Source organism: Mauremys mutica, chromosome 9 (assembly GCF_020497125.1).
Source record: "Mauremys mutica isolate MM-2020 ecotype Southern chromosome 9, ASM2049712v1, whole genome shotgun sequence".
NCBI classification, from domain to species: Eukaryota; Metazoa; Chordata; order Testudines; family Geoemydidae; genus Mauremys; species Mauremys mutica.
The window spans coordinates 41,291,086-41,306,984 of record NC_059080.1 but is presented as its reverse complement, the minus strand read 5'-3'; the positions used below and the strand labels follow the sequence as shown (position 1 = coordinate 41,306,984).

Here is a 15,899-nt window from a genome sequence, read left to right as displayed (position 1 = left end):
GCACGGTGTGGAAGGGGATGCTGTGATGCTTTGGAACAACTCCATACAAAGCCAGTCAGGACTCTGGGGGAGCCTCCTCTCTTGGAGCATACTGTCTCCAGGGCAAGAAGCTTACACCTTCCTGGGTCTGACCTCGGAGCATTCAGCATGCCCTTCCACATCATGCACTTTCCACAGTGAGTCTGCCCAGGCTGGTCCTGGGGCAACCAGAGGTCCCTGCACCCCAACTCCGCAGTCAGATGTGACTCTCAGCCAGACAGTAAAACAGAAGGTTTATTACATGACGGGAACACAGTTTAAACAGAGCTTGTTGGTACAGAAAACAGAACCCCTCTGTCAGGTCCATCTTGGAGGGTGGGGAGCCCAGAACCAAGTTCTGGGTCTCTCCCCATTTCCCCAGCCAGCTCCAAACTGACACTCCCTCCTCTGGCCTCTGTGTCTCTTCCGGACAGGGAGGCCACCTGATCTCTTTGTCCCCAACACCTTCAGTTGGCATCTTGCAGGGGAAACTGAGGTACCCACACAGTATTCAGAGAAAATATTAAGAACATTCCCACTTCATCACAACAGGTGCAACAAAATATAATACTGTATATTGAACTAGGCAAGTGCTGCTTCTGACTTTCCACTTTTAATTGACCCTTGTAATCTTGTGGCACTGACGCGTTGTAGCTTCATTTTATATCGGCTTACAGGGCGGGAGCGGGGGGGCACCACAATTTTGGGCCCCACCAAAAATTATACAAACCTGCCGCCTATGGGTGTGGCCTCACCAGTGCCAAATAGAGGGGAATAATCACTTCCCTTGATCTGCTGGCAATGCTCCTACTAATGCAGTTGATAACATTACTATTAGAGACCACACAGAGGACTGCTTCGTGTGTGCTCCTCAAGGGCTTCATGCTAATGACAACCTCACCACTGCAGCCTATTTGGAGGCAGAACCCTCTCAGACCAATGCATGATAGATGAGGTTAAATCTTCCTTTATAATTGGGGCTACACCAGGGACTTCTAGAGCTGAAAGCATGACCTCTCTACAGGTTGAACTACAGAGACATGCTCATCGCTAGGACACCTGTGCCAGACTGATATCCTTTGTGGATCGGTGTGACCGGGGTCCCAGTCGGGCCAGCTATGGTCACTCAATTAGGGTGAACTGTAAAAAATGGGGAAGACAAACCCCCAAAAGCTGGTGGATATTCCAATACCTAGATTTACCAAGCCAGCATAAAACAGCTTCTTTATTACCTTATTGGTTACTCAGAAGTCCAAACAACACAGTTCCCTTAAAGTGATCCAGCCTCAGACCTCCATCCAGATACCCACGTCAAATATGATGAAAATTTCTGTATATCTTATTTCATCATATAAAGGAAAAGGTACTATCAATCACAAAGGTTTGGACACATTACCTCCCAGGTTATTGAATATTCCAGATTTTACCCAAATACATGCTACAGCCAATTCTTATTAACTAAACTAAACTTTATTAAAAAACAAAAGAGAGAGTATGGTTAAAAGATCAATATATATACAGGCATGAGTTCAATTCATTGAGATGCAGATTCATAGCAGAGGTGGTGAGCTTTGTAGTTGCAGTGAGTTCCTTTAGAAATAGTTCATAGGTTATAGTCCAATGTCCAAATCTCATATTCAGGGCGTACCAGCATAACTGGGACCTCAGTCTTGCGACTCAAACTTCCCCTGATGAAGCCTAAGCAGATCTGAGATGACAGAATCAGGACCCAAGGATCTTTTATACAATTTCATGTCTTTTGACAAGTTGGAGTTCAACAGATAATTAGCATGACTTTGAAGGAGGTCCATCACCGGTACTTAGCTGTAGAATTAACATAAGGCAATTTGCTTGTTCCTCCACCATTCACAGATTATTTGCTATACATTTCAAAGAGAGATGAATACTGAGATATCCCGCATTTACAATTCGTTTAAATGCTAGGATGTTCTTTTGATCTCTGAATTATCAGACTACAGCATAGACTGGGACTGTTGATTACATTGTCCACCCTACTCATACATATGTAAATACACAAAACCACAAACATTATCTCCCCACATATCTTTTGAGAGTTATTTATTTTGCAGGATGTTTAACCCTTTCTGGCCATGCATCACAATTGGGCACAGAGGGACTGTATAACACACTGAGCAGGGGATTACACAAGCATTATGAACAGACTCAATCAATGGCACCGTCGCTCTTTACAGAGCATGGCATATATGCCAATGAGTTCATTGATGGCTGCTGAGTCCGATGCATGAGTGACAGTCCCATCCACAGTAGGGCACACCCATGTGCTAGCAATGCTATTAATCCAAGCAGCAGATTCTTTCCTCCTCTAATGCATCAGATTCTTTCCTCCTCTAATGCAGACATCGCAAAGCTTGATCCAGTCTACCTCATCCACAGAGATTCCAAAGGATACTAAGTCCTCTTTACAAGCATCCAGTCTAATCATCCACAGAGATTCCAAAGGATACTAAGTCCTCTTTACAAGCATCCTGAAATCCATGCAATGGCCTGCCTCTGTTTCTAGGCCCTTTGCAAGCTTCAGAGTACAGCACACTCTTTGGGATCCTGTAATCCAGCATTTGCGTGACATGTCCAAGCCGCCTGAGTCTTTTCTTACTAACATTCCCATGAATGACATGCCAGCATGATTTAACACATCCGTATTTGTCACCCTGTCTTGCCATCTTATTCGAAGAACTTTATGCAAACATCTGATATGAAAGATTGTTAGTCTTTTGGTACATTTGGCATAAATCATCCACATTTCTGAGCCATATAGAAGAGTGGGCAAAACACGTCTAATAAATACGGCTTTTCACTTGAATCGACAATTTGTTATTCTTCCAGGCTCTGTCTTGCAATTCATCTAGTGAGCTCAGTATCAAGATCTCTATTGCTGGTAACATTAGAGTCAACATAGCAAAACTGCTCAGCAACATCCATTTAAGGTGCTATCTGGAGCTGGTTCTGAACAGCCTTGGTGCATTAACAGACTATGCAAAGACTAAACCAGGATCAGAGAGGCCTCATTAGCCAGGATGTTTCCATCTAATTCTTCCCCCACTATAATTCCACCCCTTCCCCATCCCAGGTATTTTGAAGGTGCTCAGACCTAGCCATGGAAGCAACCATTGATCCACGTGTCCTCCCTCCGCTTCTAGAGCTCAAAGTCCTGAGGGGTGAGTCCAGTGGGGAGGCCAGCAGCCCAGGTCCCAGATAGCTAATTAAAATGTGCCTGCTCTCCCCCTCAGCTACTCTTTGATTTTCATTTCACCTGATGCTGCGTGGCCCCAGCCTCTTGCTTTGCCATTCCCAAGCACTGAGTCCACGTTGCAACCCCTTGACAGCGAAGGACAAGCTGAGTGGCAGAGGGAAGTCAGAACTATGATTTAAACTCAGCAAGATTAGTTCTTTCAAGGGCTCAGGCTTCTCTCTCCACCCCCACCCCCCACTTTGGTGCAGCAGCTGCAGGAATTGATCATGAAAAGCTGCATTAGGAAAAAAGGGACTCAGAGCAGTCCGGGAGTTCCTGACTTTCAGCTCTGGAGGCCTGTTCGGAGCCTGTCTTGGGTCACAGGTGAAATGAGTTTTGTCTGAAGCTGGTCTCTATTTGTGTACATGGCAAACACCCACATGATGTAGCATCTCATCTCAAGATTAGCAGCCTCTGCTCCTCAGGGTATGTCTACACTTCATGCAAAACCTGGGTTCTGACACAGGTTTGAGCCCAAGCCCTCCTGACCACAGCCTGACTCAGATCAGCAAGTACTCAGGACCCTGCTGGGGGGGTGGGTCAGAGGCCGAGTCCTGCTGGGTCTTGGGTCCAAGCCCTGTCATTTTGGAGTGTGGATGCAGTTCAAGCTACAGTCCTGAGTCAGAAGGTTTGGGTAGCATAGTATGGATGCATTAGCACAGCTGTGAGACCTGGGTCCAGCAATTGAAAGCCTGGATTTACCGTGCAGCATGGATTCTCAAGCATAGGGTTGGAAACATGAAGTCCACAAGCCCAGGTCCCACAAACTTGGGTTTACAATGCAGTGTAAGACATACCATGTGAGGGTAGGTCTACACTGTGATAAAAATCATGCTGCACTGAGTCTCAGGGCCCAGGTCAGCTGACTTGGGCTCGAGCTGCGGGGCTAGAAAATTGCAGTATGGAGGTGTGGAGCCTGGTCTCCGATCCTCCCCCCTTGCGGGGTCTCAAAGCCCGGCTCCAGCCCTAATCCGAACATCTACACTACAATTTTATAGCCCCGTGAGCCTGAGTCAGCTGACCCAGGCCAGCCACAGCCATGCCACAGGTCTTTCATTTGCAATGTAGACCCAACCTGAGGGACCCAGGACTGGACTGGCAAGGGCTGTTGCAGGTCAGGATTCATTGACTTTGGCAGAACTGTTGGGGAGGAACCAGGTACTGGAATAGCAAGGGGACTGTAAGTCAGGAGGGAGGCGCATTGACAGAGCTGTGTGAGTGCCTGGGATCGGAACAGCACTGGGTGCTGCAGGTCAGGAGTGAGGTGCATTGGCACAGCTGCAAACTTGAGTAGTAATTGCTAGCCATAAACTGGTTCAAAAATACAGGCTCTCTGTTGTTTGATTAACCTGGTGCAGGCACTCTGGTGGCACAGATGGGTTGCCATGGCAGTTAATCCAGCTGCAGTGTTGACTACGTTGCAGATTTAACAAACGGCCTTCGCTGTCGCAGCCAGCCTTAGTGAGCAGGGAGCTGATGCACATTTACACAAAGTCTTGCTCATTTCTGATGGTGTATCAGGGACCAAAGCCTTCAGAAGCAGCACAGGTTGAATTTCCTATACGCAGTCTGGACAAGTGCAGGAGTTGAGATTCGTGTGACACGATCATTCTATATGAGCCCCATTTGTCACCTGGAATAAACATTTGGAGTGTGACCAAAGTAGCCTCTCAGATTACATTAACTACCTTGAGTTCACTGGCAATCAGCTCACATGAGGTAAAACCCCTCTGTCAATGTAGCCTGAGCGATCCTGGTGGAAAGCATTGCCAGTGACACGTGGTGGTGGTAACCATCACAAGGTCAACGCACAGCATCATCTATCACAGCACACCTCCTGCTGCTCTCGCTCTCCATTCAGGCTCCCTCCTAACTGTGGGCACGGGAGTCCCTCTAGCCATGAGCCTGTGACTAGAGCCCTGGCCTGGGACGCCTTCAGAGAATGCTTTTGGTAGAGATGAAGGAGAGGACACTCTTGGAGAGCATGGTTGAGATGGAGAGGCCTGGCCTGGTTCCCTTTGGCTGAGATGAAGGAGAAGACACTTTGGCCCCCGATTTGTGGGAAGCTTTGCTCTCTCTGAGCTAATAGAGAGAAAGGGGGCAGCAGTGTAAACAAACCATGCTTGGAGGCTGGCAGAGTCCCTGAGCCTACAACAGCGTAAAAGTCCCCAGGCTGGTTATGAAGGTGGAACCTGAATTAGCTGCTTCTTCCCCATCCCACACAGACTTCTGGGTCCCTTTACAGTCGTTTCTTGGGAAGCCGCATTATTGCTCCTGCTAACACAGTGCTGGGTTCAGCGTCCTCTTTGCTTTTCTGACATCTCTGAAGGCCTTGCTCTGGCATAACCAACCCCTTGAGATGTGCCTGTCATGACATGGCATCACCACATGGTGGCAGGCCCCCTAGCGTTTCCGGACACTGCCAATGCCCTCTAAACACCGGAGAGTCAAACCAGTCTTCTCACCCCTTGGGAATGAGCAGAGGTCACTGCCCACCAGGGCTGGGTCTCCACTCGGGGGCAATTAAAGCAGGATGCTTCATTTTAGGCAGCCCTTGACTTGGAGAGGATCCAGATGCATCAGGAAGTCAGAATCTGCAGAAAAGCCCAGGGCTGATTTCAGCCAGCTGGGGTGGAACGGAGTTGGCTTAGCTGCCTTGCTTGGGAGGGAGATCGTGGACTCTGGAGTGGAGGAAAGACAGAGATCCACTTGGGGGAGCTGTCTCGACCTGCCATGGGGCTGGCTTCGCTACACTCTGCTCATTGCTGTGCATTGCTCAGCTTCATTCCTAGGTGCTGGGACCCTGCAGAGAAAGCAGCGAGGCTATTGCTGGCCTCCTCCCAATAGGAACATTCCCCCACCTTCCTCTTCTATTCCAAAATGTTTGCGGAGTGCACTGAGAGCCCGAGGACATGTCAGAGACTTTGGGTTCCTTCCCGGATCTTGGATGCTGTGAAAGACCTGGAGCTGGAGGCATCAGACAAAGGAGTGCGCTGAATATTCTAACAGTGCCAGGGAGGCCCGGGGCTCCCAGCCCATGTTAAATTCATCTTGGGAGTAAATGCTGACTGACGAGATCCAAGGGCTGGGATACTCATGCATGGCTCCCGCTCCAAACGCTGAACATAACAGAAGCAGGGAGCATATTAATAGCACCCAGCAGGATTCTGACAAACAGAATGGCACAGAAGAACACTTGATAAATGTCACTTCCGCGCTCTACCTTACTCACTGAAACGGACAGATGAGCAAGGCAAGAAGCAAAGGCTTAAGAAAAATGAGGGATGAAAAATTCAGGCCAAACACCTGCGACTTTTTCCTGATGGAGCAAGTGGCCCAGGAAGTGTGTCTAGGAGCAGGTTATTTATTGTTCGTACTGCAATAATGGCTTGAGCTCCCAGCTGAGATCAAGGCCCCGTGGTGCCGGGTGTTGCACAAACACATAGTAAGAGACAGCCTCTGCCCCAAAGAACTTACAGTCTACATAGCCAAGACAAAAAGAACAGGAGTACTTGTGGCACCTTAAAGACTAACAAATTTATTGAAGCATGAGCTTTCGTGAGCTACAGCTCACTTCTTCGGATGCATAGAATGGAACACACAGACAGGAGATATTTATACATACAGAGAACATGAAATGGTGGAAGTATGCATACCAACAGGAAGAGTCTAATCAATTGAGATGAGCTATCGTCAGCAGGAGGAAAAAAACTGTTTGAAGTGATAATTAAGATGGCCCATAGAAGGTGTGAGGAGAACTTAACATAGGGAAATAGATTCAATTAATGTAATGACCCAACCATTCCCAGTCTTTGTTTAGACCACAGGTAATTGTGTCTAGTTTGCATATTAATTCGAGTTCAGCAGTTTCTCTTTGGAGTCTGTTTTTGAAGTTTTTTTGTTGCAAAATTGCCACCTTCAAGTCTGTCACTGAGTGGTTAGAGAGGTTGAAGTGTTCTCCCACTGGTTTTTGAATGTTATGATTCCTGATGTCAGATTTGTGTCCATTTATTCTTTTGCGTAGAGACTGTCCAGTTTGGCCAATGTACATGGCAGAGGGGCATTGCTGGCACATGATGGCATATATCACGTTGGTAGATGTGCAGGTGTACGAGCCCCTGATGGCGTGCCTGATGTGATTAGGTCCTATGATGGTGTCACTGGAATGGATATGTGGACAGAGCTGGCATCGGGCTTTGTTGCAAGGATAGGTTCCTGGGTTAGTGTTTATGTTGTATGGTGTGCGGTTGCTGGTGAGTATTTGCTTCAGGTTGGGAGGCTGTCTATAAGCGAGGACTGGCCTGTCTCCCAAGATCTGTGAGAGTGAGGGATCATCTTTAAGGATAGGTTGTAAATCCTATCCATCATAGGACCTAATCACAATAAATTTGTTAGTCTTTAAGGTGCCACAAGTACTCCTGTTCTTTTTGCGGATACAGACTAACACGGCTGCTACTCTGAAACATAGCCAAGACAGACACAGAGTGAGGATGTGACTTGCTCAAGGTCACCCAGCAGGTCAGGGGCCCAGATAGGTTGTGGAAGGAATAAGAGCTGAGGTGGAACCTGTCCCAAAATCAGGACGGGGGTTGGTCTCAGGGTGGGGACTCACCGAAATGCAGAAGGGATCTGAACTCTCATCCTTCACAGCAAGCACCAAGCTCTAACTGATGGGGTTAATGAGTTGATTATCCCACAATTGCCCACTTCTGGGTTTTTAGCACCTTTCATGGAAGCATCTGGCCACTGATGGAGACAGAATACTGGGCTGGATGGGCCACGGGTTTGACACGTATGGCAATTCCTACGTTCTGTGATAGAAAGAGTCTGTAAAGCACAGTGACACCAGCCTGGATGGCTCAAATGATCGCCCCTGGTCTGCATAGCTAGGAGTCCATTTCCTTTGGGACCAGTTCTGGACAGAACAGCCTCTGTGCCCCATGGCCTTACTGGATGTTACACTCAGAGGAAATACACGTGAACCCTGTTTGCAGGGGACGCAGGCATGCAGACAGCAGTGGCTGGGGACAGCAAAGACCTGCTGAGAGCTGCACTGCCAGCAGAGTACAGATAATTACAGCCATTAGCATAAGGGCCCTGCTGGATGGGCTAAGCGAGGACATGCCCTCAGTAAAGGGATAAAAACAGGCTAAGCTGATATCTATGTGCTATTACTGAGCTAAGGCATTTCCAAGGGCCAGTGATTAGCATCTGCCTGCTTCTAAATGCAAAGCCACTCAGGCACCCGGAGATCGCGTCATTCCCCTCACGCTGAGGACGTCCTTACACGCAGCCTGTGCTGTGCAAGCCGAGAGGCGGCTCCTCTGTGGAGCCTAAATAACCCAGGTCAGTGGTGTTGATTTACACCAGCTGAGGATCTAGCCATGAGCATGCGCGTGTGTATGTGCGTATACAGTTATGTGGGGGAGACTTGTGCAGCAGGGCTGCATACTGCACTGTGGTGTTTGCTGCAGTATGTTGCAGAGCACCTTCCCAGCCATTTTAACACTGAGATGCACCCTCTGATCAGGAAATATAGCTCTGGTGAGGGCCTTTCAAAAGGGGAGGCGGGATATCTCAGTGGTTTGAGCATTGGCCTGTTAAACCCAGGGTTGTGAGTTTAATCGTTGAGGGGGCCACTTAGGGATCTGGGGCAAACATCCAGGGGCGGCTCCAGGCAATAGCACGCCAAGCGCGTGCCTGGGGCAGCAAGCCATGGGGGGCGCTCTGCCGGTCACCGCCAGGGCGGCAGGGAGGTTCCCTTTGGCGGCATGCCTGCGGAGTGTCCGCTGCTCCCGTGGCTTCGGCAGACCTCCCACAGGCAAGCCGCTGAAGGCAGCCTGCCTGCCGTGCTTGGGGCAGCAAAATACCTAGAGCCGCCCCTGCAAACATCAGTACTTGGTCCTGCTAGTGAAGGCAGGGGGCTGGACTCAATGACCTTTCAGCATCCCTATGAGATAAGTATATCTCTATATATTATTACCTCTGGGATTTAGGAACACAGGTCCTATTGAAAGTTAATGGGACTTGTTCTCCTAACTCCTTTAGGTGCTTTAGAAGATCTCTCCTTACCACACAGCAGAGCAACGGCATTCACCAGGATCAGTGTATGTTCATCTCATTCCAAATGCATGCCCTCTGGAGAATACTCCTTAACCCCCTAATTTCCCTCTGGGCTTTCTAGAAGTAGGGTTATTCTGCATCCAGTCCAATCCAAAAGGACAAAGCAAAGCCGGAGACAGAAAGAGCTACAGGAGCAATGGTCAGTATTGCAGAGAGTTCACAGTTTGTCCGCTATTGATGCATTGGCAGAGCTGTGTGTGGGCTCAGAGCTGGTCTACATTATACCTCCCTTTGCTCAGCGATACCCTGCACTTTAATGACCTTCCCATCTTTTACATGCACAATCACCTGTTCTGATTGCTGATGTTCTGTTTGTTGTGGATTGTTCTCCCCAGGTGCTGGAGTCAGTGACATACCCTCAGATGGGCATGGATGTGAGGAGGAGCTTGGCACAGGAGCAGGCGGTTCCAGACAGGATGGGGTTTGCAAACCTGAAGGCTGGTATCTAATGTGCCTTTATTTGCAGCTCCCCCATCCCACAACATGCAGGCAATGTTGCCTTGTGGTTAGAGCATGGAACTGGGACTCTGGGTTCTAGTCCTGGCTTAGCCATGGCCCTGCTGGGTCACCTTGAGCAAGTCTTTGCCTTGCTCTGAGCCTCAGTTTTCCCATATTTAAAATGGGGATAATGATACTGAGCTTTGTAAATTACTTTGAGATCCGTCAGTGTTATTCAAAAAATTCCACTTTGGGGAACAAAAATTCCCTCCATGTGACTCAACTGATCTAAAATTGGCAATGCAGAATGACAACAGAAAAGGAAAAACAAACAAAAATATTTAGCAGGCTTCTTTTTTCCCCCTTAAAAACTTCTGCTGAAAATATTTGGAATAAGGGATTTGAAAAAGAAAAAAAAAAGTTTTTGCAAAAAATTCTCATTTTGAGAAATGGCCAAATTTCCACACACCCCTCCAAAAATGGGTTTTGTTTGAAAGTTATAAAGGTTGTTTGCACTTCAGCTAGAACTCAGAATCAGATTAGGGAATTGTGATCTAGATCAGTGGTTTTCAACCTTTTTTCATTTGTGGACCCCTCAAAAATTTTGAATGGAGATGCCGACCCCTTTGGAAATCGTAGACATAGTCTGCGGCTCCAGGTTGAAGACCACTGGTCTAGATTAAATTACTATATGTGAGTGTATAACTCATTGAAAAAAAACATACTCAAAGAGTAGTTATCAGTGGTTTGATAGGAGGACATATCTAGTGGGTCCCACAGGGGTCAGTTCTAGGTCAAGTACTAGTCAATAATTTCATTAATGACTTAGATAATGGGGTGGAAGTATGCTTATAAAATTTGGGGATGATACCAAGCTTGGAGGGGTTGCAAGCGCTTTGGAGGGCAGGATTAGAATTGACAACAACCTAGACAGGCTGGAGAATTGGTCTGAAATCAACAAGATGAAATTCGGTAAAGATAAGTGTGAAGTACTATACTTAGAAGGGAAACTCAATGCACAACTACAAAATGGGGAAAAGCTGGGTAGGTGGTAGTACAGAAGAAAAAGATGTGGGGGTTATAGTGGATCACAAATTGTATATGAGTCCACAACATGATGCTGTTGCAAAAGAGGCAATGTAATTCTGGGGTGTATTAACAGGACTGTCGTATGTAGGACACGGGAGGTAACTGGTGGGGCCTCAGCTGGAGTACTGTGTCCAGTGTTGGGCACTGCACTTTAAGAAAGATGTGGACAAATTGGAGAGAGTCACAATAAAACAATAAAAATGACAAATGGTTAGAAAATGTGACCTCTGAGGAAAGGTTGAAAGACATCTTTAGTCTAGAGCATAAAAGAGAAGACTGGGGGCGGGGGGGTTGATCACAGTCTTCAAATATGTTAAAGGCTGTTATAAAGATGACAGTGATCAATTGTTCTCCATGTCTACTGATGGTAGGACAGGAAGTGATTGATTTAGTTTGAAGCAAGGGGGAGACTGAGGTTAGATATTAGGAAAAAGTTTCTAACATAAGCATTGGAACAGGTGACCCAAGGAGATTGTGGAATCCCCGTCATTGAAGGTTTTTAAGAACAGGGGTAGACAAACACCTGTCGGGGATGGTCTAGATCATACTTAATCCCACCGTAGAGTGAGGGGATGGGCTAGATGATCTCTTGACATTCCTTCCAGCTCTATATTGCTACTATAATAATATGTGGCTAGAGAGAGACATCGCCCTGCATACAATGCTCAGCTCACTGGTAAGAGGTCTCAATAATCCCGTTTTATCATTTGAGATGATCACATGGTAGCAGTGATATTTCATGCACACTCCAGCATGCAGTTGGACTAGATACATGCATGATGGGAAAATGTTTCCTTATGCAAAATGAGTTGCCCATGGGGTTTTTTCTACCCACAAGAGAACCTCAGGGATGGCATTGCCATGATAATCTGCAGTCTGCAGCCGTTAGATGCATTTAGGGAATTAGCCCTGTAATCTCTCTGCATATCTGGGCACAGGGATCAGTAAAAGACCCACTCCCTTGGGTTCTGCTGTGGCTGCATGTGCTGCTTTTCACTAACTGAGGGCAAGGGGACAGGGCTGACCTTGCTAAATGGTTTAGTATCAGTATCCATTAAAGTTCCTTTGCATGATTTGTTCCTGTGGCTAGAAATTGAAACATAGTGGCTGTTTCCAATACAGAGTCACTGCTTGTTTTCCACTAATGCTAGCAAACAGAGATTCACCGTGACTGTTTCAGACCAACTCAGCAGCTAGCAACATAGGAAGCTGTGCAACTTATTTTTCACTTTCCAGTTTCCATTCATCTTGGTTTCATGATTGAATCACCCCAAAGCTCAGCCTGAAATCCTTTGAAACCAGCGAGATTTGCACAATTTCTATTGCAACCCATAGATCAGCCCCTAAGGCTTGGCCAAAATTTAGCCCTAGGCTTGCTGAATGATTCACAAACACAGTCCAGTGTGTAACAAAAAGCCTGTTTCAAAGCAAGAGCTGAGCTCTGCGCATCATGCTGAATATTGTTACCACTTTTCGACCAGGGCAGCTAGTCGAAGTTTGGGGCCCTGGGGACATTCAAGTTGGAAATAGAAGTTGATGGCAGCTGCTGTTTTCTTTGATGCAGTCTTGTTTATTTACAAAGAGTGTACAAAGTCCTGTGTCTCTGAATGCAGAAGGAACCAAGAACAAAGCAGCAGTTCTTTGTCTTACAGCCTCCAAGCCTCGTTAGTCAACATCAAACCCAAAGCTCTCACTCTAGTTTTTTCCAGAGTCACACTGTGCTTACAGGGTCCTGCTTGGCTTTATTAACTCGCCTCAGTCCCTCTCTCTCTGTTCTTGCCTGATCCCAGTTTGTGTGATCTCTTCCCCCCCAACACCCCTACCCAAAACAATACTCAGCCAAAAGCTCCTGGGTGGGTTCACTCACATCTTTTTTCTTAAGTGGGGGTTTATGCTTAGAGTTATGTTAATTGAAGGGTGAGTACTCCCCTACCAATCTCAATGGTGTTTTAACTCAATCCATAACAAGTTTCACTCAGCTCCTAACAGTGGCAGTGTTCAGTGTACCAAAACCTTTGAAACTAGTGAGCTTTACAAAATTTCCACCCTAACCCATAGATCAGCCTCCAGGTTTGCCCAATATTTAGCCTCAGGCTTGCTGAATGATTCATGAACGTGGCCCAACATGTAACCCAATTCCTGTTTCAAAGCAAGAGCTGAGAGCCCAGCTCTACACACCATGCTGAGTATGTCCCATCTCGTGGGGTTTGACCAGGGGGTATAGAAAATGAAAAACAGCCAAGCACTTGTATGGGGCTCTATTACCAACTGAATCTCCCCTCCCAGCAAGGATTATGGGTGAAACCCAGTCCTCACTGAGGTAAATGAGAGTTTTGTCAGTTGGGTCTGGATTTCATGCTAGGGCCCCTATTTGGTTGTGTTTGGCCTACAGCAGTGGTTCCCTAGCTGTGATCCACCGAGCACGAGGGGCATGTGGATTGGTCTCTTTCTGTGTGCAGTTGAGAGAAAAGGCGGAGGTGGGAGGGAGGTGGGATGAACTGAGAAGCCAAAGGAAATGGTTAAATAAAGGATAAAACACCGTACATTGACAACAGCTAGCCATATGTCAGCACTTTCCTCGCGCTCTCTTCCCTTCGGAGCAGTAGCTGAAGGAATGGCAGCAAAAGAGCTAAACTCTGTGCTGGATTCTGGGGCTTCCACTGAGCTCAGTGTGGTTGTGTGGCATGTCAGGGCACCAAATTTGGCCCATAATGTTGAATGTGCCCTTATGGCAGCCACCTATCCCTAATATCGGTCTCTGATTTTTCCCCTCCAGTGCCAGCAGCAGATAGTGCCCCAACGGTGACAGAAGAGCCAAACCCAACCCTGGAGACACACAAGGACTCGGCTGGCATGGACAGCAGCTACGACTTTTCGACCTCCAGCTTGGACAGCCGTTGTGAACCTGACCTGGCTCTGGCCACTGGAGACAGTCTCCCAGACAAAGGTCCCCAGTCGGAGGCTGGTGACCCCGGCTCCACAGCCTCCTTGCCCTGGCCAGAGTTGCCAGAGGAATGTCCACCTCGGCCTAACACCCTGGATTTCTCCAACTCCCTCAAATTCCTGGAGGAGGTGAAGCAGATGGGGCAGAGGAGGAACAGTGACCACTTGAACATCCAGGAGAACGGGGTAGAGAGCTGCCCTGAGGCACCTCCCGTCAGCGAGGAGAGAAGGGCGCTGGAGTCGGAGCTGGGGAAGTGCATCGAAGACTTCAGGAAGATCAAGATCCCCATGTCCTTCCCCAACAAGAAGCGGCAGTGGCAAAGCGAACTACTGAACAAATACCACGTCTGAGGGGAGGGGCTGGGACTGAAGCCTCCCACTGGCTTCCACAGACACAAGAGGCACCTTCCCCTGCATCCTGTCCATGATGGGCCAGCCTGCCAGGTGCTGGGTGTCCTTGGCCCCCGTTGATGGCCAGGAGCAGCTCAGCATCTTACAGGCTTGAGCCTTCTTTGAAGAGAGACTTGTGAGAGCCTCTTACTTTAAACCAGTTATTTGATTGACACTGGGACTAACTGATTTGCATCCTGTCTGACCTCATTGACTTTACCTAGGTCACTCAGGGGTATTCAAAACAAAGAGCAGTGGTTTCTTGATCAATGCATCATTCCAGGAATTGGTGCTCCACAGGCAGAGATTATAAGGCTACAGCTTCCTTGTTCTCACGGCAGTCAAGGGTGAAATGTGCATGAAAGGAGCTGTACAAATCCTAGAAGTGACAATATTTGAGTCAGGATGGGAAGGAGGAAACTGATGTTGGTTCGGGTTGTGTCTGTAGGGACAAACCTACAGCTCAAGCAATATGGACATTCCTGCCTTTATGACAGTATGACTTTGATCGGAGCTCCTGGGGTTAATAAATGTAGCCAATGATGAAACCTAATTCCAGTCCCTTCCCAGCTTTTTTTTTTCAAAATGATTGGGTATTAGAGCCGAGCTATTCAAAGCTGAACATGGGATTTAGACACATAGTTCCTGTTGAAGCAAATGGCAACTGTGCATCTAAATCCCCTAGATTCAGCTGGACTGTTCAAAAATTTTCCATCTAAAATGATTTTCAACAGAAAATTGCATTATTGACCAAACAAATGGTTTTGCAAAAAGCCTCTGCTTTCCATGGAGTTTATTTATATGTTTTTGGTCAAAGAACTAAATGCTAAAAACTGAAAAGATTTTGCTTTTTTGGCTAAAAACTGAAATTCTTTTATTTGGAAATTCCACAGAGTACTTCATGGGAGTTGTGGTTGGGGTTGCCTCGTGTTCTCGTTCTCTGCTATGGGCTGGGCTCCCTTGCCAGACTATTTCTCCCATGATATACCATGGCCTTAGAAACCCTACAATATACAACCAACTTCCTTTCACCAGGAGGGAAGACCATGGTGCATCATTGCAGGTGTAGTCCAACAAAGGTCCCAGCCTATAGAGGAGAAGAGGAGCATAAAGCACCTGGACTACAACTCCCATGAGACACCATAGCAGCAATCAAACTGAAATATTTCAGATTTAGACCTAAATATTTTGGTTTTGAATTTTTTGATAAGGTTAAATTTTCCATGCCTAAAAAAACCAAAACTTCTGACAAGTTCTAGATTCGGCTTTGAGAACCTCAGCCCAGATCTATAAATAAGGTGAAAGTGAATTGAAAACTAAAATTGGCCCCCGAATGGTATGTGTATCTGGTATAAATCCACAGCGCACAAAGAGCTCGTCATATTACAGAGTATTTTCATTGGGTTGCATTGGAGCATTTAATGCTGTGCCATTGCCCAGGTAAATTATCACTTCCTGTGTGGTTGAAGTTGTGGCTTACGTCACTGTGACTTCCCAGCATGCCACAAACATGCAGGTATCCAGTATAACCACATGGCCTTTCAGCAATGATCAAGTGCAGTACCAGTGAAGTACCAGATACACCCTTGAGTGATGAGAAGGTGGGCAGGCTATATTCTGCACTGAT

At 47.1% G+C, this 15,899-nt stretch overlaps 1 protein-coding gene across 1 annotated transcript in view; it reads left to right on the top strand.

Moving 5' to 3' along the window:
- The window catches only part of LOC123377418 (BTB/POZ domain-containing protein KCTD16-like), a 44,241-nt gene extending 29,985 nt beyond the window's left edge, over positions 1-14,256 (top strand). The window contains exons 4-5 of the mRNA XM_045030318.1: positions 9,748-9,849; positions 13,716-14,256. Of these exons, the coding sequence (XP_044886253.1) occupies positions 9,748-9,849; positions 13,716-14,233 (620 nt within the window). The 3' untranslated portion in view covers positions 14,234-14,256. The remainder of the gene's footprint in view (positions 1-9,747; positions 9,850-13,715) is intronic.
- Positions 14,257-15,899: the final 1,643 nt, after the last annotated feature.